At 40.1% G+C, this 20999-nt stretch overlaps 1 protein-coding gene across 1 annotated transcript; it reads left to right on the top strand.

Moving 5' to 3' along the window:
• Nucleotides 1-10675: 10675 nt before the first annotated feature.
• On the top strand, nt 10676-11737 carry LOC145936558 (uncharacterized protein F54H12.2-like). The gene has a single exon (XM_083038798.1). The coding sequence runs from the start codon at nt 10676-10678 to the stop codon at nt 11735-11737; it is 1062 nt and encodes a 353-aa protein (XP_082894924.1).
• Nucleotides 11738-20999: the final 9262 nt, after the last annotated feature.

Raw genomic sequence — 20999 nt, 5'->3', positions numbered from 1 at the left:
TTGGCGCTCCTCGGCGGATATACCTAATACTGTCGACGCATCTTCCACTGGATGTGATGTCGACGACGATGATCCGACGGAGGAATTAACGTCGCGACGAAGAGGTCTCATATAGCATAAATGATTTCGAGGTTGCGCCGAATGACATAATCTACAGTAAGAAACGCCGCATTCGTGTTTCGCTTTCGCTTTAACTACACAGCCGCATTCATCGCAAAATCGTATGACACTACAAACACTCGCGTGTGATCTACCGTCATATGATTTTTCCCTACGATGACGCTCGAAACACGATGCACCGTAAAACGTCCGATTGCATGCGTCGCATTTTACGATTTGCGCGTTGAAGTAATCGCACGCTGGCACGGCAAAACAACGCGGACATTTATTTGAACACCGGTGACCGCTACCTCTATCGTTTCGAAAGCCTACATTACACGCTACGCAATAATTACGAGAACCCGCGGCGGCTTTTAAATTTAGTACAGGGTTGAAATGACACGAATCCTCATAATACATAATATTTAGCCGATGAGAGAATTCGCGTCCGAGAGAAGCAAGTATCGCTGTGCCGTCGTAGAACGGTTTCTCGCCGCGACCAAAAGTACTAAAATTATATACAGCGATAGCGATATTATCAGCGGCGAGATACCGCTGGAAGCGCTCGATTTCATGAATCCCGCATCCTTCTTCGGGTATTATTACACCAGCATTTCTTGTTAATTCTAACGCCCATTCGCGTTGTGACGCCGATTGCGGATGCCTAACTCTATTCCATTTATCGTGTAATTCTCCCGTACGTATGTTACCGCGTTCACAATAAATTTGCGCTACTACGAGAGAGCGCGGAAAACACAAGTTGTCAGAATTAGCTATTTCGATTATCGAGCGCTTCGCGATATTTTCACGCGTTAATGCGACACGCCCGCGACCCGAAGGAACAGCGATGTTGAAAATATGTACATTAAATTGTTCGGCGATATCGAGTCCTCCCGCGCTCTGCGCTACCGCGCTCACGAGACCCCAAATATCCTCGTGGGACAAGTCGCGCACCGGACGAAAAGATAAACCCGCGGGACCGTGCGATAAATTCGGCGAATCGAACGATAATCCTACATAATCGCCCGGTTCACTCGAATTTGTCGCATACGCGTGAATTTCTCGAAACGCGTTTTCTAAGGAACGATAAATATCCCCGCCTTCGGGTAGCGGACGTATCGCGAAACTCGCTTCTCTACCGATTACCCCGAATCTTCTAAATCGACGCGCATTTTCTCTAAGCAAAGTTATATAATTAAAATTATCGCTGACCTGATGTTGCTGTTGTCGCGCCTGCTGTTGCGATTGTCTATGCTGCTCCTCTTCCACCTCCTCTTCACCCTCTTCCGCCTCCGACGAAATATTATCCTGTTCATGCTCTTCCCTCGCGATTTCTTCTCCATTATTCTGCGAGTGCGATAATAATACTCTCTCAGGCGCGTCGCTTTGCTCACTTCCTCTACCTCCTCCGCCACTTTGTACTATTAAAAAAGAAAATTGTTAAATCGAATATATTACATAAAATACTAAGATATTTTCTTTTCTTTTATGCTCGAATTTAATCTTCGCGCAACTGCTAGCGTTATAATACAATGAGATAACTCACCTTTTGGTGGTAATCGGTGTGTCTGGAGTAACGCTTCCCGCTCCCCCGCCGCTAATATTCCGGAGAATAGTTAACCGACAAGCGACGAATTGCTAAAAATTTAAATCCGTTTAAGACTAAATTCGAACATAAAAATTTGAAAAAAGTAAAATAACTCCGTTACCTTCTACACGAGGATCGTATTCATCTTCTTCGTCCTCCTCGTAATTTTCTTCCTCTATTTGTTCTTCTTCATAATTTTCCTCTTCCTCCTCCTCCTCGTCTTCTTGCTCGTCTTCCTCCGGTTCCTCTTCCCGCTCCATTTCTACTATTTTAACATTTGAAATTTTGTTATAAAAATAATATATAATATATAATTTAAAAGTTTTATATTGCTTTGTATTTAAATTTTTGCAGAGCTATGTAAACTTATATTTTCTAAATATCGTCTTACCTTGTGTGAACACCTCGCTATCCGCTGAGCTTACAGCAGTTATAGAAGCGGCGTCGTCGTCGTCGTCGTCGACATTATTATTATTATTAATAATATCATCTTCGTCATCTAAAATAATATATTTATATATTAAGATTACTAATTTTTTAGATTTAAAAAAATATTTTATTATTTTTAAAAAATGTTAACTTACCAGATATATCGATAACAGCAATCGGCAAGTTTTCCGGCGGGTGTATTCGTGCTCTTCCTGAAAATATTTAATTTTTTATCAGTAACTGTAATTTTACGAATAATTATTATATATGTTTAACGTTTGTAAACTTACGCGAAGGTCCTGCCTCGGGCTCTTCTTCCGCTCTGCGTCTTCGGGTGGGGTGTACTGTCGCTAATTTTACAGGAGTGTTCCTCGCTACGAATAATTAATAACGATTAAAAATTTAGGCTTATAATATAATTATTGTTTCATATTTTTTCTCATCGAAAGGAATAAAATAATTACCTGTTAATTGTTTTCTTTGATAATCCGCCAGTAGATAGGCTGCATATCCACCCACATCCTCTTCTTCGTGTTGAAAAGCCTCACGCATTAATATTATTTCAGCGATGGCGTTTAATAATTCTCTATCGCCGCCGAAATGCCCCAATCTATATAATACTCCAAGTAACGAATTGGAGATCAAGCCAGCGAATTTTCTAAAAATATTATAATTATTACACGGCTCTTCCGTCAGCCGTGATAAATACGACGCGGCATTTATCGTCAGCGACAAATTCGCGGCCAAAGTTATGCATTCAGAAATTAACTTTTTCTGAGCTGCCATTTTTTATTTGCACTTAACGTTTGCACTCACAACACTAACGCGATACGTGTACGTCTACGAGACTGAGTAGCTAGGACGATGTCAAACTCAAAATGCGGATTTTCTATTACGCTTCGGAGAATTTATACTTTATATCCACGCCCACCAAAAGAAAGAAGGCGTCGAAAAATTCAACATTTTCTTCGTTTATATTTTAAAAGAGTGGGAGGTTCGGAAAAATTTTCAATTCTCCCGCTAGCGCTTATTTTGTTTTTCGAAAAGGAGGCGGTCATAGGGCATACGCACATTTCTTAGTCTACTTTACTTACCTATCGAATGGTGCTTTTCTTAACAACTAGGCGTGGCTGAAAAGATTTTTAGTTATTTAATTGGCAAACGTCGATTTTCTTTCCGACGAATATTCTAGATGGTGTTTGAGTTTTACAACTATTTTCCTAGCCGGGTCGGGGAAAATCATAAAATCATTTTCTCTTATTTCTTCAGATACAAAAAATAGTTGTGTAGAGTATAAGCCTGCTTTTTTTTTATCCCATCATATAATGTTACGAGGTCTAAATCGCCGATCTTGCTTTTTCTGGTCCGCAAACATTTATTTTACTTTTTATTACAGGGTTTATTACAGAGGATTATTACACGCTATTCTTCGACCTAATCCGGCGTTTTCGAACTCGCAAATCCTTATTACTATATTTTAGAGCAAAAAATATTTTCAAATCAAATATAATCTCTCACGAGTTTTCTTTTTGTTTAAACATAATTCGATTTTATATAAAAAAATTAATTTTCCGTTTATTCACTTACATACACAAATTTTGTTGTCCTCTTCTCTCGTGTTACACGATCTCAAATCTCATCTCTAGAAATTTCTAAATATTTCTAGAAGTTTTTTATTTACACAGGACTGAACATGAAAATTCCTGATTTTTCACATATAAATTGTCTTCCCCACTTTGCTTTTTTAAATTTTTGCGAGAGAGGGAGATTGGCAATATCAGCACGTCGACAAATCGCTCTTCCGTATTCATTCGAATTCGAGCGTACGAAAACATAAGTTTGTGCTACGAAGAAAGAATTCCACGTGATTTCGCCATTTCGCTGCGTGTCGTGACTATTCGTGTGATTTTACAAGTGAAAACAATGGCCACACGTAAGGAAGTAACTAATTTTGCGAAATCTGAACGCGAACGCAATATTCGCAAGACGGATAACAACGACAACATCGACATGGATAACGCCGGAAGAAACGAGCAACGTTATTTATTGTTATCTACAACATATGGACTTAATTCTTCGCACACTAAGAAGATACACATTGGTTTGCAATCGAGGAACGACGGCAGTGGCTTCGTACCGATTGTTAAATTATCAGGCAATTATGCCGATGGAATTTGCTTCGACGTCGACACGTGGCAGAAGTTTCAAGCCAATATGGAGCATATGAATCTATACTTAAATGAGACTCAAAAGATTAAACCTGATCCCATTATTATCGAGCATATTTCGATCAACTTCACTACTGCTTACGGAGCGAGGGCTGTACTGGTGACATACAAGGAAAACAAGGATCATGTTGCGAATGATAAGGTGGAAGAAGAATCGCAGCCGGCGTTGAAGAAACGAAAAACTTAGGCCGTTGCGATAGTGATGCAGAAAACTACTTTCCTCGGCTTGGAAAATATTAGAAAATGCGTGGATGCGCATTTGACGCAGTTAGTTTCTATAGTCGATACTGTTAATGTAACTGCAAGATATTTAATTAACGAAATAGAATTAAAACTTCCCTTGTCTTACATTGATCGCGAAATTATAAAACTTACTGTCAAAGGCAATTATCAGGAAATTGCACGTAATGTACAAACGCAAATAAATAACTTAACATTTTTAGACGTTTACTTTGACATTGTATTTGTAGAATTACTTTCGCTTCGATTTAATGAAATTGTTCGTATTATTTTGCTAAAACGCGAATCTTAATTTTATAAAAAACAAAAATTATTATTAATAAATGAAATTGTTTCTATCTTCAATCAGAACATTTTCTTTTATCCTCCTTATAATATTGCCTCCTTGTGCCTACTGCGAGCGTAGAACATTGCGACGTAAATTATAGTTTGATCCTCGAACGTTAAACGAGCTTATCATTTCCGTCACGAGTGAGCGGCATGGAGAGCACCGCGTACATAAGCTCATAAGTAGCGGTGCTCGGAGAAAAACGCTGGCGCGAGCGCATCCCCGCGGAAACGCTTACTCGCGTCGCTCCTGCTGCAACGTATAGGCTAAATGGGCCGCGGTGCTCTTCGCTCGTACGCGTGTAAGAAAACGCTAGCGCGAGCTTGCGGCCGCCGCGGATGTGGCCCCCGAAACGCGAGGATAAGCTTATGACACGGACAAAACCACCTCTTCAATATTTTAAAAATATATGCGACACGCGCGTACGTTTTTAACACGCACACACGCTCGCACACACACACACACACGCACACACACACACACATACACGCTCATACACAATAGTTACTAAATCGCATGCGTTAACTTTTTCATTTATGAACTCGTGAATAGAACCTAAATTAATCATTTCGCGAAATGGACGTACGATGGAAACATCCGTGGACGTCGATCGTCTGCGGACCTACGGGATGCGGAAAAACAATTTTCGTGAAAACTTTTCTTCGTCATTTATCCGGTATGTCCGATGTTCGATTCGAGAGAATTTTATTTTATTACGCCGAATGGCAAGATGCGTATCAGCGCCTGCAGTGCGACACGAGTAAAAATAAAGAAGAAGAAACAAACGATGTACATAATAACGGATACGGTGATACTTTGCTAAAAATAAAGAAAAATATAATCGAATTTCGCGAGGGGTTACCGCGTCCGGAAGATTATTCAAACGATCCGCTATCTCCAAAATTAGTGATAATTGACGATCTTATGAGGGAATCGTCATCGTGCGACGCTATCGTAGATCTATTTACCAAAGGAAGCCATCATAAGAATCTTAGCGTTATACTCATCTCGCAAAATCTCTTCCACCAAGGTCGCGGACAACGCGATATATCTCTCAACGCTAATTATATAGTAGTTTTCAAAAATCCGCGCGATCGTGCTCAAATTCGTCATCTCGCGCGTCAAGTATATCCCGATGATCCGAAATTTCTGGAAGAAGCATACTACGACGCTACCTCGCGACCTCACGGGTATTTATTGCTCGATCTGAATCGACTCCAGACGAATATCGATTTCGCACGTGCATTTTTCCCAGCGATACGTTGCATTACGTCTACATTCCTCGTAGATCGATTAGTCGAGCAGTAACGGAGGATGTATAAAAGGTCAGCATTTACATGCGAGACTTGTCAGTTGCGCAACTTTAGCGTAATGGTAACACGCGGAAAAAGACAGCAAAAAGAGACGTCGACGACGTCAAAAAATTCATCCGACGACGCGATAAAAATCGCCAGACGTTCCATCGGTGAGAGAAACGGCTGCCTTTTGAAAACTCTATATTATCTGAAGAAAAATCAAAGAGCGTCGTTCTTACGTACCGCCGACAATAACCTCATAAAGTGTATTCAAGAGTGTATTTATAATACTCTTAAAGGTAACGTGCCGCTCAATAATCACGAAAAAACACGTTTAGTCAAGCATAAATCTATCCTTCGACGCGTCGCTGCAAAACGCGGCAATTGGAAAACCAAGAGAAATCTGTTGGTTCAGCGCGGAGGTTTTTTGCCCTACCTTATTGCTCCTTTGCTCAGCCTTGTATTATCCCGGATTATCGGCGAGTAAAAAAAAAATACAACTCTGCAAATATTTGGTTTTTCCGTGACTAGAAAAGAAGTAATAAAAAGATTTGAAGCGTTCTCGTTCGTCATATGGAATAATGGACAGAGCAAAAAAAATGGTGCTGATTTCTACGGAAAATCTTGAAAGAATGCGACAAACGCAACATTATCAACAACAACCGGAAATAGCGAAGACTACAACAATGCTGGATAACTCGCCGAAGAAAGAAAATACAATGATATCGAATGAGGAAAATGCTAATAATAACACCGTACGAACTCCTGGAACCTCCTTATCGCGACTCGACGCGGAAATGTGGCGTATTCTCAACCTCGCGACTCCCCTCGATGAAGGCGAAAGATGGAAATTGTATAAAGAAGTACTTTAGCGTTATCTTCACTTTGTTCGAGAAACGAAAAGACACTTACGCAATGATTCGCGCAACGATACGCGCAATAATGCCGACGACGCTAGTAATGTTGACAATGATGGGGGCGAAGACGATCAGGATAAAAATACCGAGATGCCCTTGGATGACGAACTTATGGAAATACAATCTTATGGAAATACTTCAATCAGCAGTGATAATACGGTTAGCGAAAGTAGTTTCGGGAAGAAACGTGCACAATCAGCGGAAAAAATCAAAGAAATACTCAACAGCGTGCCGCAAACTTATCGTTCCAAAGCAAACGCCTTATTGAAATATTTGTTAGATACCCCGTCATCGAAAATTAGTTGGGATAAACGCGGACTCGTGACTATAGACGGCGTCGTTGTAGCGGGATCGAATATTAGCGATCTTATAAACGACGCGATACGCGAGAGAAAAACGATAAAAGCAATCGAGAGATTTCAGTTTGCGCAATTACTGCGCGACATAGGTACACCCACCAATCTTATAGGGAATCGCGAATTATTGACTACGTCCGCACGTAGATCCCTGCGTATTGAGAAAACGTTACCGCGTGGAAGCTCCACTCCGAAAACTTTACTGTCGCGTTCAAAGTCATACGGTCGGGAGTTAAACGAGACCGAAGGAGACACGGTGTTTTTATCCGCCACTGACGACAGCGACGATAATAAAACATTAGTGCCGAATTCTTCGCCTAAGAAAAAGAAGGATTTATTTCGCTGGAGTAAACTCGAATAATGGAACTCGAAAAATTGTATTACGTTCCTTCGCATTACGCAGGCTATTCCGCGACGGAGAATCTATCTCGAGCTGCTGAACCAAATTTTACGCGCAACGATGTCGTCGAATGGCTTAAATCGCAAGATGCGTATACGCTACATCGACCAATACGACGAAAATTTCCTCGTTTACATTACAACGTGACAAATATCGACGATTTATGGGAAGCAGATTTGATCGATCTTCGTAATCTTAAGAGCTATAATGACGGATATTCTTATTTATTGATAATTATAGATGTCCTTAGTAAATTCGTTTGGGTAGAACCTTTATGCGACAAAACAGCTACCTGCGTGACAAAAGCCTTTCAGCGTGTACTTTTGAAAAACAAAGATCGCCAACCTGTTTATCTGCAGACGGATAAAGGTAAAGAATTTATAGCGCAGCCTGTACAGAAATTCTTAAAAGAAAAAGACATTCGTTTTCGCGTAGCCCGTAATCCCGATGTTAAAGCAGCTGTAGTGGAGCGAATTAATAGGACGCTCAAGGAACGGATGTGGCGTTATTTTACACATAAAAATACGCGACGCTACATCGATGTTTTACAGGATATCGTTCGCGCTTAAAACCATACTCGTCATACCTCTATTAAAATGCAGTCCGCAGCCGTTACGTGGGAAAATGCACGCATCGCGCGTGAAAATATGAATCGTCGATGGAAGAAAGACAACGAGAAGAAAAAGAATCGTGGCGATAAACAAAAGCCTAAATATAACGAGGGCGATCACGTGCGTGTCAGTAGGGCAAAAGTAGTCTTTGAGAAAGGATACGAGGCAAAGTGGAGCGAAGAAATATTTCGAATTTGCCGCGTTCTCGAATGGAGAAAACCTCGCGTATATGAATTAAGCGATTTAGCGGGTGAGGATATAGACGGAATTTTTTACGAACAAGAATTAACTCCGGTCAATAAAGATTTGCAAGGGGAAGAATTTATCGTCGAGCGGGTAGTAAAAAGCAGGGGACGTGGCAACAATAAACAATTACTAGTTAGTTGGCAAAGATATCCCTCCAAATTCGACTCTTGGATACCCGCTTCTAGTTTAAGATCTTTGAGTTAAAATGAGGGAAGAAGAATTTTACATGATTCTCTCGAGCAACAGTAGCATGCGTTACTTTCCGGAAAATACAACCACATGTTTCACCACTGAATTACTCCAGCGTATAGAATTACACGGACATTGGGAAGTAGCGCTCACGGAGATTCAGTTTCCGTGTAATTTTTTACATATACGAAATAATGAAAGTTTAATCAGATTCATCGATATTAACGAGCGCGATAAGACAGTTAAGGCTATGAAATCTCAGGTACCCGCGGGTATTTACTTAAGTATGCGCGATATTATCGAGAGTGTGAATTACGCCGCTAAATCTGTCGATTCGCATATCGTTTGGCATTTCAACGTCTTCATGGGTGGTAAAGTTTTCATGAAACTTGCCTGCGAAGAAAATAAATGTAGTATGACGCATTATGTAAATTTTTCCGACAAACTCCGCCGCATACTCGGCTTTGATATACACATCAAGCGAAGAGATCTTGTTCAGCTAGATAGCGAACCCACTGTACCATCTCCGTTACCCGCGTGGTTTTATAATGAAATCGGCATCGAAATGTACAATAACAACGAAAAGCTAGTTAAAATCGAAAGTAGTTCCGTTATACCCGACGTTTTACCTTCGTGGGTCTATGATGAAGAGATGCATTCTCTGCTATTTTACGAACTCACGCACTTTCGTATGATAATAGCCGACGAGCCGGGTAGTTTGTTGCGAGGTATTCCCGACAAACTCTTTGTCTATTGTGACATTTGCGAACCTTACATTACCGGCGATGTACAATCTCCCCTTCTTCGAATAGTCGCGCTTGACTCGCGAAATGATTACGCGTTCGCGTCAACTCAGATAAGACATTTCTCGCCCGCTCAATACATCACGCTGCGTCAAACGTGTTTCCGCACGATCGAAATAGATATAAGAGATCAGCTGGGTCAAAGTATACCATTCGAATTCGGGACGCTGACGGTGACATTGCACTTTAGACGTATCGAATAGATATCGTAAGAATACTCGGTGTCTATTACAGAGAAAACGAGAAAAAGAAAAGAAAAGAAAAAAAAATTTGTTCATTCGTTCTCTGTTGATGGATTATTACTCGACGTATTACGACGAATTACAGAACGGAGGAGCTCGCGGTGGTGGAATTCCACGAGTTTTCGTCGGATCGCCCTATCAACGAGGGCACGGTATCGGGAGTTTTCTCGGAGGACTATTCAGGCGCGTGCTGCCTTTTTTAGGTACTGCTGCGCGGGCTGTGGGTAAAGAAGCTTTACGCGCGGGCGTTAATATAATCGATGATGTAGAAAACAACACTCCGTTTAAGGTAGCGGCTAAACATCGCTTTAAAGAATCGCGTAACAATCTTAAAAGACAAGCTAAAGAAAAAATAACTAGCCTCATGAAAGGTTCGGGATATAAATCGGATGCGAAAATGCACGTAGCTCATTTTCCCTTTGTTGGGCTTGACACGCGCATCGTTAAACGCCGCCGCTCGAGTAAGAAAAGTTTATCGAAAAGCAAGACGAAAAAGAAGACGAATACAAAATCATCGAAGAATAAGAGGAAGAAAGCCCGTACGACGGTAAAAAGACTTAAGACGTCCACGAAACGACGTAAAATCGGCAAGAAACGTACCGTATCCGATATATTTTCTTAATCTATTTTAATTTACACGCATTTAACCGCGACGAGGACAGCGACGAGGACAGCGACGACGAAACAATTGTCGGAGAATAAGTATGTCTTTTCTTCACACACATTCGAGCGAGTGTTTAAAGACCGAACTTGATCTCTTTTCCCTGCCGCCCACACAAACTAGTATCGAGAGTTCACAATGGATTCATTACAAGCCCGTGACTTCTCTCACGGACGATTCACCGATAGAATTCGTCGTCCCCGGTCACGGAGAAGAATATCTAGATCTCACGCATACTCTGCTGAGTCTTCGCGTACGCGCGAAATCAAGCGACGAATCAGCGGTTCGAGCTCCAGGAACAAGCGGCACAACAGCAGATACCGCCGTAGGTCCCGTAAATCATTTTCTTCATTCCATCTTCAATCAGGTCGATGTGTATTTCAACCAAAAGCTCGTGTCGCCTCCAAACAACGCTTACGCGTACCGCGCGTACATCGAGGCATTGTTAAATTATTCTTCACCCGCAAAAACTTCCCATCTAACGTCATGTCTATGGGACGCGGATACACCGGGTCGCATGGACGAAACGCTGAAATCGAAAGGCAATACCGCTCTCGCGAGACGCGCCCATTACATTCGCAACGGGCGAGCGATAGATCTTATAGGACATCTCCATTGCGACGTTTTCAATCAAGACAAATTCTTAATTAACGGAGTGGAAGTACGACTGAGACTCGTCCGCTCGAAAGATTCATTTTGCCTCATGGAAAGCAACAGCGTGTCAAAAATACATATTCTCGATGCCAGCTTGCTAGTGAGAAGGGCGAAAATAAGCGCCGGAGTGTTACTCGCGCATGCTCGAATGCTAAGTAAAGTTACAGCTAAATATCCGCTTACGAGAGTCGAGGTTAAAACATTCACGATTCACAGCGGTGTTGTGGGCGAATCATTAGATAACGTAATACTCGGACAACTATCGAAACGAATAATAGTCGGATTTGTTAATAATAAGGCATTTAACGGAGATAGAAAATTAAATCCGTTTAATTTTAAAAATTACGGCATAAATTTCTTCTCTCTGTACGTCGACGGCACGCAAATTCCTAGTAGGCCATTACAACCGGTTTTCTCGCCGGAAGAACCGCTTTATGTCGATGCTTATTAAACGCTCTTCTCGGGAACGGGCATCCATTTCTTAAACGAGGGAAATTCCATAAGTAGAGACGATTATTCCAAGGGATACACGCTTTTCGCTTTTGATCTCACACCCGATTTGTCCGCTAATTGCGCCGGGCATTGGAATCTTGTGAGACACGGCAGTTTACGATTAGAAGTACGATTCGAAAAAGCGCTCACCGAGACAATTAACTGTATTGTTTACGGCGAATTTGATAATGTAATAGAAATAGACTCGTCTCGTCAAGTCATCGTCGATTTTTCCGGTTAAATTTTTTATCGCGGCATTTACATGTCTCTCGTCGCAACGTACGATTAAAAATTTTTTGTATTTTTCTTATCCCCGCTCTCTTCCACTTCCACTCGCCGACGCGTTTCACGAGAAGAAAAACTTATAATGTAACAAAAAGAAATATCAGTTTCCTTCGAGACGCGTTCGTCGACGGTTCGTGAAAAACTTAAACCTCGCTAACGAAAGCGTATAAGTTTTTCTTCGCAATATGGATATAGTCATTGACATTCAAGACTTCCGCGATGCGAGCGAGAAGTTTCTTCCTAAGGAAGTCGCGGTTGTCGCGATTGACGCACCGATCGTCGACCATTGGATTATGATACCCCCCTATCCGTTCGCTGAATTACCCGAAAAAGTAAGACGACAAAACTGCTGGCTCTCACGAAATTATCATGGGATCGAATGGTTCGATGACGAGGCTAATCCAAAATATTTTACGCGGCATTTACGTGAAATTATAAGGCACACGCGTCACATTTACGTTAGAGGCAGTGAAAAAGCACATTACTTGCGAAATCTACTTTCCAGAGAGATATATAATTTGGAAGGTATCTCTCCAGCATTCAAAAATCTATTGTTGGAGGAAGAGTGTGGACAATATTGCGCTCATCACGGATTTCGACAGATATTTCATTGCGCCTTACATAACGCTTACAAATTGAAACGCTGGCTACTCGATCAAAATAATACCGGCAGCAGCGATACTCTCAGCGTTGGTCAGCCCACTACTTGTAGTTCTCCCGAAAATTATCAATTGAGTGACGACGACGACGACGACGATGATGATGGCTACGAAAGCGTGAAAACTGACTGCGACAAGGATTACGCTGCTAGCAACATAAATGTCAATCCCGTTCTAATTCGTAATATTCAAACTCAAACGGATAATATAATAGAGACAAAAAATTTGTCAAGCGTCGAGCAGTCAATTAAAAAAGAAGAAGAAAAAGAAGAAAGATTTGCGGGAGAAATAAAAACCGAAGTTATTCAAATAATACCAGGATCGACGCGTTCGTCTTTGTGTCGAAAAAATGAACTCTTGCGAAATTCTACGAACATTGCGCCATATCGATGCCAAGCATGTGGGTGTCTATCCCGCCGACAGAGTTCCGAGGGTGTGGACGAGGTCGACGGCTATCGTCGCTAATACAGACGATCATAAACGACCTGGAGAACATTGGGTCGGCTTTTTCCTCGATGAACACGGAACAGGCACCTACTTCGACAGCTACGGAATACCGCCTCTGGAGCCCGGATTTCTCCTTCGTCTTCGACGAAACTCAATCATCCATCGATGGAATACCCGACAACTACAAGGATTTTTCTCACAAACTTGCGGACAATATAGCTGTGTATTTCTATATTACATGTCTGTTGGTTACGATCTTAATCAATTTCTTACTCTATTTACCGAAAATTGTGAACACAACGATCGATTAATCGTACATTTATTTCGCAAAATCTTTCTTCGTTGAAATAAGAAACGTGTTAACGTAGTTGCTAACCGATATCATATTTAATTCAGTAATTTTAATAACATACTTTATGTATCGCTTTTAACTTTATGTATTTGTAATATCAATATATATGAAAAATTTATAATAAATGTGTGTGAAACTTTTTTACTTGAATTCTTTTATATTTTTTCCACATCTTCTACCCTTTACCTCATAGCAAAATAGAAACTCGATCTTTTTAAAAACTATAGCATAATTTACGGTCTCGGCAACGACATTTGTCTAAATATTGCGTCTCAGTCTCCGATGCCCGAACATATTTAGTTTTATTACCCGCCCATTGTCAGCGAATGCTACCCTTCCTATCTGTTCCTACGTATCGTTTACTAGAATGCGAACTCGAATGCGCGTGTTTTCTATTAGACCTCCTTTTGTTACCAGAGGTGTCGATAATATCCGACAACGTGACGCTGAAGCGATTAGCCGAAATTGTAAGCGGGCACTTGTACTTTTTTTATTTTTTTCAGCAATAAAACCTTTACGTAGCGTCACTAGAATGCGAACTCGAATGCACGTGTTTTCTATTAGGCCTCTTTTTGTTACCCTAGGTGACGATAATTAGCCTAAATTGAAAGCGGAGGCTAGCCGCATGTACTTTTTGTATATCTTTTTGTTTTCTTTCTTAGCGACGATGCCGACGCTACCCGTCAATGCGACGCCGAGTAACGACGGTCAGCCGAAATTAGTGCGTTTTTTATTTATCTTTTTTCAGCGCTATACACGATCACCGAGGACCAACCGCTCTATGACGGCTTTGTTATACCGTGTTTTTTTATCGACATTTTCTCGGCTTTTTTCAGAAACGCTGTCTGCTCACCCCCTACCCTTCCAAAAAAAAAAAATCAACCAATCAGAGTGCTGGGCCACTATAGTTAGAGCCTATCATAGACGGGGTGGGGTGCCATAATCCCCACGCCTGCTACGCTACACCACGATATTTTATCGCCATTTTGTTGGGTTTTTTTAAAAACCCTGCCTATTCTCCCACTCTCTTCCCAAAAACCAACCAATCACAGTGCTGGGCCACTATAGTTAGGCCTATCAGAGCCCTGGGCCTAATGACCCCTATTAGCGGATCGACCAATCACGGATCGACAAGCCCTGTCTAGCCACGCCCCTCTGACGCCAGTGGCCGAGTGGTGGGGGTTTGTTTTGACTCACTATAGTGGCCCACATACTACTCATACGTTTAAGAATGAGGCAAAATGCCTATCAAGAAAATCTTAAAATGCCGAAAAACAATGCCGCAAAAAAATGTCTAATTGGACTAAAAATTAAAATAAATTACTATTTTAAACAGACTCTATTTACTCTTCTTTTAATTTTTATTCTTTTCTTTCCCAATAATTTAATTATCTTATTTTGAATTTCAGTGATACTTAAATATGCATCTATCTTTATCCTTCTATCTAAATAAAAAAAGACATATTTAAGTCTCGCTTAAAGTTAAAATAACATTGATGCAATCGGGCCTTATAAGAACAAATTGGATTAACAAACTGTGTTTAGTTCAATTTTATATATAGAATTTACGAAGGTTAATTCAGTTATTTATCTAATGTATTATTGTCATATTTGTTTTATTTGCTATTTTTCTTTCTCGACTCGAGTATTATTTGCAATATTTTAATATATATTTGAGCAATTAGTTTGAAGATACCTTTGACTATAGAAATATGGACTGCTAGTCCCCCACTTTCCCTATATGATTTCTGTGCATCGTCATGAATCCAACATCTTTGAGATTTAAGCCCCGCCCTATCGACCAAAGACCGGGAAATTTGAATAAATAAACTGCATTTTTTGAAATGCACAATTATATTTTCTAGTTTTTAGTTACAAAATAATGTAAAAAAATTATACTTTTTAATATACTAGATTACTAGAGCACTATAAGCGCGCGCGTACAAATGTATAAAAAAATGTATTTAAATATAAAATTTTAACATAAAAAAAATAAATATACATATAATAATAATAAGTATATAATAGTAATATAAATTATATTCATAAAAACATAAATAACTTGTATAATTATTTGCATACTGTTGCAAATGAGGTGTGTGTGTGTGTATGTGTAATTTTAAATGCATGCGGGAGAGAATGTATAAGTGAGAAAAATGCATGATTGAGAAGTGGCGGCGTTATGCACTTTATTAATGCTCGTAAAAAAGCGCCTTTACAATCAATCTCGCGCAACGCGCGAGAAACTCGCCTCTCTCGGCCCCCGAGCCAATCACGCTCGCCCGCGCCCTCTCAATAGCGCGGCACGGCGAGAGCCGCGCTCTCGCAGCGATAGGTTCGACCGACCGATGCCGTTCGAACGCACAGGATCAACCACCCGCGAACAAACAAAATATATACACAAAAACAATCTTGCCCTCCGACTATCCGAATGCTCACCGCTATATAATCTCACCGTATTAAACGGTGATCTAATCCCGCGGAACATTCTGGAAGGTCGTCAGGACAAACATCTGGACTCGAGGCCGAGTATTATACTCAGCGCGGTTGCCGATCGTCGCACACATATCGATCAGCAGCTCGCACAAAAAGTATCTCTAACACTTCCGTCGGATACCGCGTAAGGTTCTGTTCGCCGTTCGAAAGGCCACCGTTCGCGCACTAATAAACTACTGTAGAACTTGTACCTTTTTTTGTAAATATAAAAGTGGTTTTGTGATAAAATTTTAGAGGATTGCTCGAACACGCTCCGCTTCACCATTTCTCCGCTCACTATTACTGCACGCGCGATTTCGAGATCGCATACATACACATTTAAAATTTGAACATAATAATAAATAGTAAGTAATAATATAAATTTATAAAACATAAAGAACTTATATATAATTATATGCAGATACATTTACTGACCACTAAAAACAATCGTTTTTGTTAAATTATGCCTGAGAAATGAATTGCGTTGTCTCAATGTAATTGTTTGCCATAATAAAATAATTTAATTTTTAAAAATAACTGAAGTATATATACCGGGTGTTAGAAAAGTCTGGAAACGGTCAAATATCTCGAAAACGAAACGTTTCTGAGAAAAATGTTTCGAACCAAAGTTGTAGGGTTTTAAAAGTTCTATTCAATGATCATATCCGTTTGACCTTGAGTGGAGGGGTCAAGGCGAGGTCAAGGCCAACATAATTTTTTAAAATGGAACACCACATTTTTTATCACACATTTTAAGTTAAAGATGACAGCGAGACGTTTACAAAACACTACTTGTTGACCTATTTTTGTTGAGAATTGTCTGAGTTATGAGCTTTAGAATTTACGGTGCCGCCAGCATTAGTATTATCCAGGATGTACCACGTGGAGGTTGCATGGTCGGACTTTACACCCCTGTGTGTGTGTGTGTGTGTGTGTGTGTGTGTCAGCAGAGATAAGGACCCCGCGGTTCGTCACTCCCGCAGTATTTAATGACTCCAAATCCTCTCTGCTGTGTGTATGTGTGTGTGTGTGTGTGTGTGTGTCAGCAGAGATAAGGACCCCGCGGTTCGTCACTCCCGCAGTATTTAATGAATCGAAGAATAAGGATGAGCTCCTACAAATGATTTGTAAGTCTAATGACAATTTACAAATAATAATATAAAAAAATAATATTTTGCAAAGTAAGAAATTACCTTCGGTAGTCGCCAAAATGGTATTGACTGAAAGGGAAAGAATTACAATATTGATGATGCGAGGATATGGTGACCGCGTTAGGTCCTTCGAACAAGTAGCGACTTTGTTTAATGATACTTATGCAGATCGTAAACCAATTTCAAAGTCTACAGTTCAAAAAACTGTCAGACGATTCGAAGAAACGGGATCTGTCAAGGACCGCCCGCGGAGTGGTAGATCAAAATCAGCGACACATTTCGATAAAAGTTTGGATGTGATGCAATCATTTGTAGAAAATCCTCATTCCTCGATAAGGAAGGTAGCACAGGCGACTGAAGTTAGTACATTTTCCATTCATAAAATTATAATGAAAGAAAAATGGCATCCTTTTAAAATAAAATTTACTCAGGAGCTAACGGAATGTGATTTCGATAGAAGAAATGAGTTTTGCGATGAAATGATGCGTCGATGCGATAATGATAACACTTTTCTTGATAATATCATTTTTCAGATGAAGCTTCTTTTGAATTAAATGGAACGGTAAATCGTCAGAATTGCCGTTATTGGAGTGACGAGAACCCTCACTGGATGCGTGATCTCCACACACAGTATCCCCAAAAACTGAACGTGTGGGCGGGTTTTTGCGAACGTGGTATTATCGGGCCCTTCTTTATCGAAATTTAAATGCGAACATTTATCTAGATTTATTGCGAAATCAAATAGTTCCTGCTATTGACAATTTGTTTGACGGAAATATACAAAATATTTGGTTTCAACAAGATGGTGCACCGCCACTATGCAGTAGTAGTGCGTCAATTTTTAACTAATACTTTCCCAAACCGATGGATAGGAAGACGTGGAGAAATAGAGTGGCTCTCTAGATCACCAGATCTTTCTCCATTGGATTACTTTTTATGGGGGTATGTTAAAAACAATGTGTACGCAACGAAACCTGCTAACTTGGCAGACCTTAGGGAACGCATACTGCACCAAGTAAATCTTATCTCACCAGAAATGAGAAGAAACGTTTTAAATGAATTTTATCTACGATTAGGTCATTGTCAAGCAGCAGACGGAAGACAATTTGAACACTTAATTCAGTAAAAACCCGTCTACATACACGCACGCGCGCGCGCGCGTGCGCACACACACACACACACACACACACAGCAGAGAGGGTTTGGAGTCATTAAATACTGCGGGAGTGACGAACCGCGGGGTCCTTATCTCTGCTGACACATACACACACACACACACAGGGGTGTAAAGTCCGACCATGCAACCTCCACGCGGTACATCCTGGATAATACTAATGCTGGCGGCACCGTAAATTCTAAAGCTCATAACTCAGACAATTCTCAACAAAAATAGGTCAACAAGTAGTGTTTTGTAAACGTCTCGCTGTCATCTTTAACTTAAAATGTGTGATAAAAAATGGGGTGTTCCATTTAAAAAAATCATGTTGGCCTTGACCTCGCCTTGACCCCTCCACTCAAGGTCAAACGGATATGATCATTGAATAGAACTTTTAAAACCCTACAACTTTGGTTGGAAACATTTTTCTCAGAAACGTTTCGTTTTCGAGATATTTGACCGTTTCCAGACTTTTCTAACACCCCTATACATATACATATATATGCAGGTACAAATAATTCAGTTATAAAGAACTTTTATTAGCCCTTATTACCCCTTACTAGTTCTTTATACCCAAATTTGTATTTTTATAAGTGAGCTTTATGGCAGACGCTTGAACAATCATAAGTCTACAGTGTCCTTTTAGTTCCCGCATTACTCAATTGGTCGATGGTGGCGCTACACATCTTGGCTACAAACTGAAATTAGCTACTGGCAGTCCATATTTCTATAGTCAAAGGAAGCTACAATATGCGTGCGCATACTGCTTCCCTCGATCGCTGCGCCACCCTGTGAGCACGTCGAAATAATTTGAGGTAGACAAGCGAACCATTTTTCAGGACCTTCGTTTCAAAATCTGTATATAAGACCGTGGGAGGATCCGGGTAATGTCAAACTCTTAAGGCGCGGTTCCATATGGTGCGAAACATGCGCAATGCGGAATTAGTGGAACGAAGTTTGTCCAATCACAGACATTCCCTCAATTGCGTTCCGCTGAAATGTATTTTCCTATGTCCCAGCGGAAAACGCGGAAGCGTAATCTGCGCGAGCCAATAATATACACTGTTCCGATAGAGACAACAAAAGGATCTATGAGAAAGAATCTTGTGATTGGCCAGCATCAATTGCGCTTCCGTGTTTTCCGCTCCATGGGACATAAGAAAATACATTTCAGCGGACAGTGTTGGGTAGTATCTAGATACATGTATCTATAGATACAGTATCTAGATACTTTAATTTGAATATATCTCAGATACAGGCTCAGATACACAAAATGTATATAGATACTGTATCTACATGTATCTAGATACATTTTGTGTATCTGAGCCTGTATCTGAGATATATTCAAATTAAAGTATCTGTATCTAGATACAAAATATAGTATCTGTATCTAGATACAAAATATAGTATCTGAATTGGTTTTCTCAGATATATTTTCAGATATATTTTCATATATTTTTTTGAATTGATCAATTCTTTAAATTTTTAAAACATCAAGACCACGTAAGAAACAGCTGACAGTGCTCGACATGGAGTTTCTCTCTTATTTATCAGACAAACAAAAGATATTGAACTTTAAACTAAAAACAAATGTTTCATATGAAGAATACGTGCTATATATTACATCAATATATTATAGCACGTGTTCCACATATGAAATATTTGTTTTTAAAGTTCAACACAATTATATCGTTATCAACACCGGTTAAGCGATTAATTATTTAGCATTGGTCAAATTTTAGTATCATGGCAAAATAGTTTGAGTAACGATATCTTTTTGAGGCATTTTTGAAGTGTTAAGATTAACGAATAAAGCGTAATGTATACAAAACATATTAATAAATAAAAGATTTATTCAGTATATTTTATGCATATTATCAATATTATGATAAAATATAATAATTTAAAAGTATCTGATATGTATCTGAGATATTTTTAAGATATCTGAGTATCTGTATCTATATATATTTTAATTTGTGTCTGTATCTAAATACATTTTTTCATATGTATCTGTATCTGTATCGATACATTTTAAATGCATCTTACCCATCACTGATTGTATGTTTCCACCGAAGGTTCGAATCGGGTCAGAGTCGAGTCAAAGTTGAGTTGGGGTGAGCGTTCTTACGGTGGAAACATCAAACTTGAAGTTGAACCCTACCCAATAAAATTTTAAGGTAGAGTCCAAATGAGGTTCGGTGGAAACGACAAGAGTCGAGTTAGTTGTAATGTTGCCACCAGTAGTATTTTTGTCGCCGCTCTTGTAAAATGAGAAATAATTTCTGCATATTACTTTAATACTATGAAATTAACATTATCGCTCTCGAATTCATATTTTGTTATGAGTTAACATAACCAATGTCAAGATACTGATTTTTTACATTGTACAGTTGGTAACGTTTAACCTTGCCGTAACCCTTTTTTTTTTTTTTTTAACGTGCAGGAAATGCGTTACGCATACCCTCGTCCCTCGGGAAAGGGAACGAGGGTTACGTGGGACTCTCCTCGCCACATCCGAAAGCTTAACACTTCCAATCCTTGCGGATTGATAGTGCAAACCCCATGGAGATGGGAAGCCTACCCACTAAAACCTACACGGTGATCTTCTCGGGCGTTGTTGGGACTCCCCGGGAAACTGGCAATTGCACTACTTCCGGGAAGCCCCTGCCTTACTGCCCGTGAGAGCCGCCGCGTGT

The sequence above is a fragment of the Prenolepis imparis genome, unplaced genomic scaffold (assembly GCF_030444845.1).
Source record: "Prenolepis imparis isolate NDT839.2.m4 unplaced genomic scaffold, iyPreImpa1.0 SCAF_5, whole genome shotgun sequence".
NCBI classification, from domain to species: Eukaryota; Metazoa; Arthropoda; class Insecta; order Hymenoptera; family Formicidae; genus Prenolepis; species Prenolepis imparis.
This window is presented reverse-complemented; position numbering and strand designations above follow the sequence as displayed.

Coding starts and splice junctions, on each gene's coding strand:
- LOC145936558 (XM_083038798.1), top strand. CDS start 10,676: ATGTCTTTTCTTCACACACATTCGAGCGAGTGTTTAAAGACCGAACTT.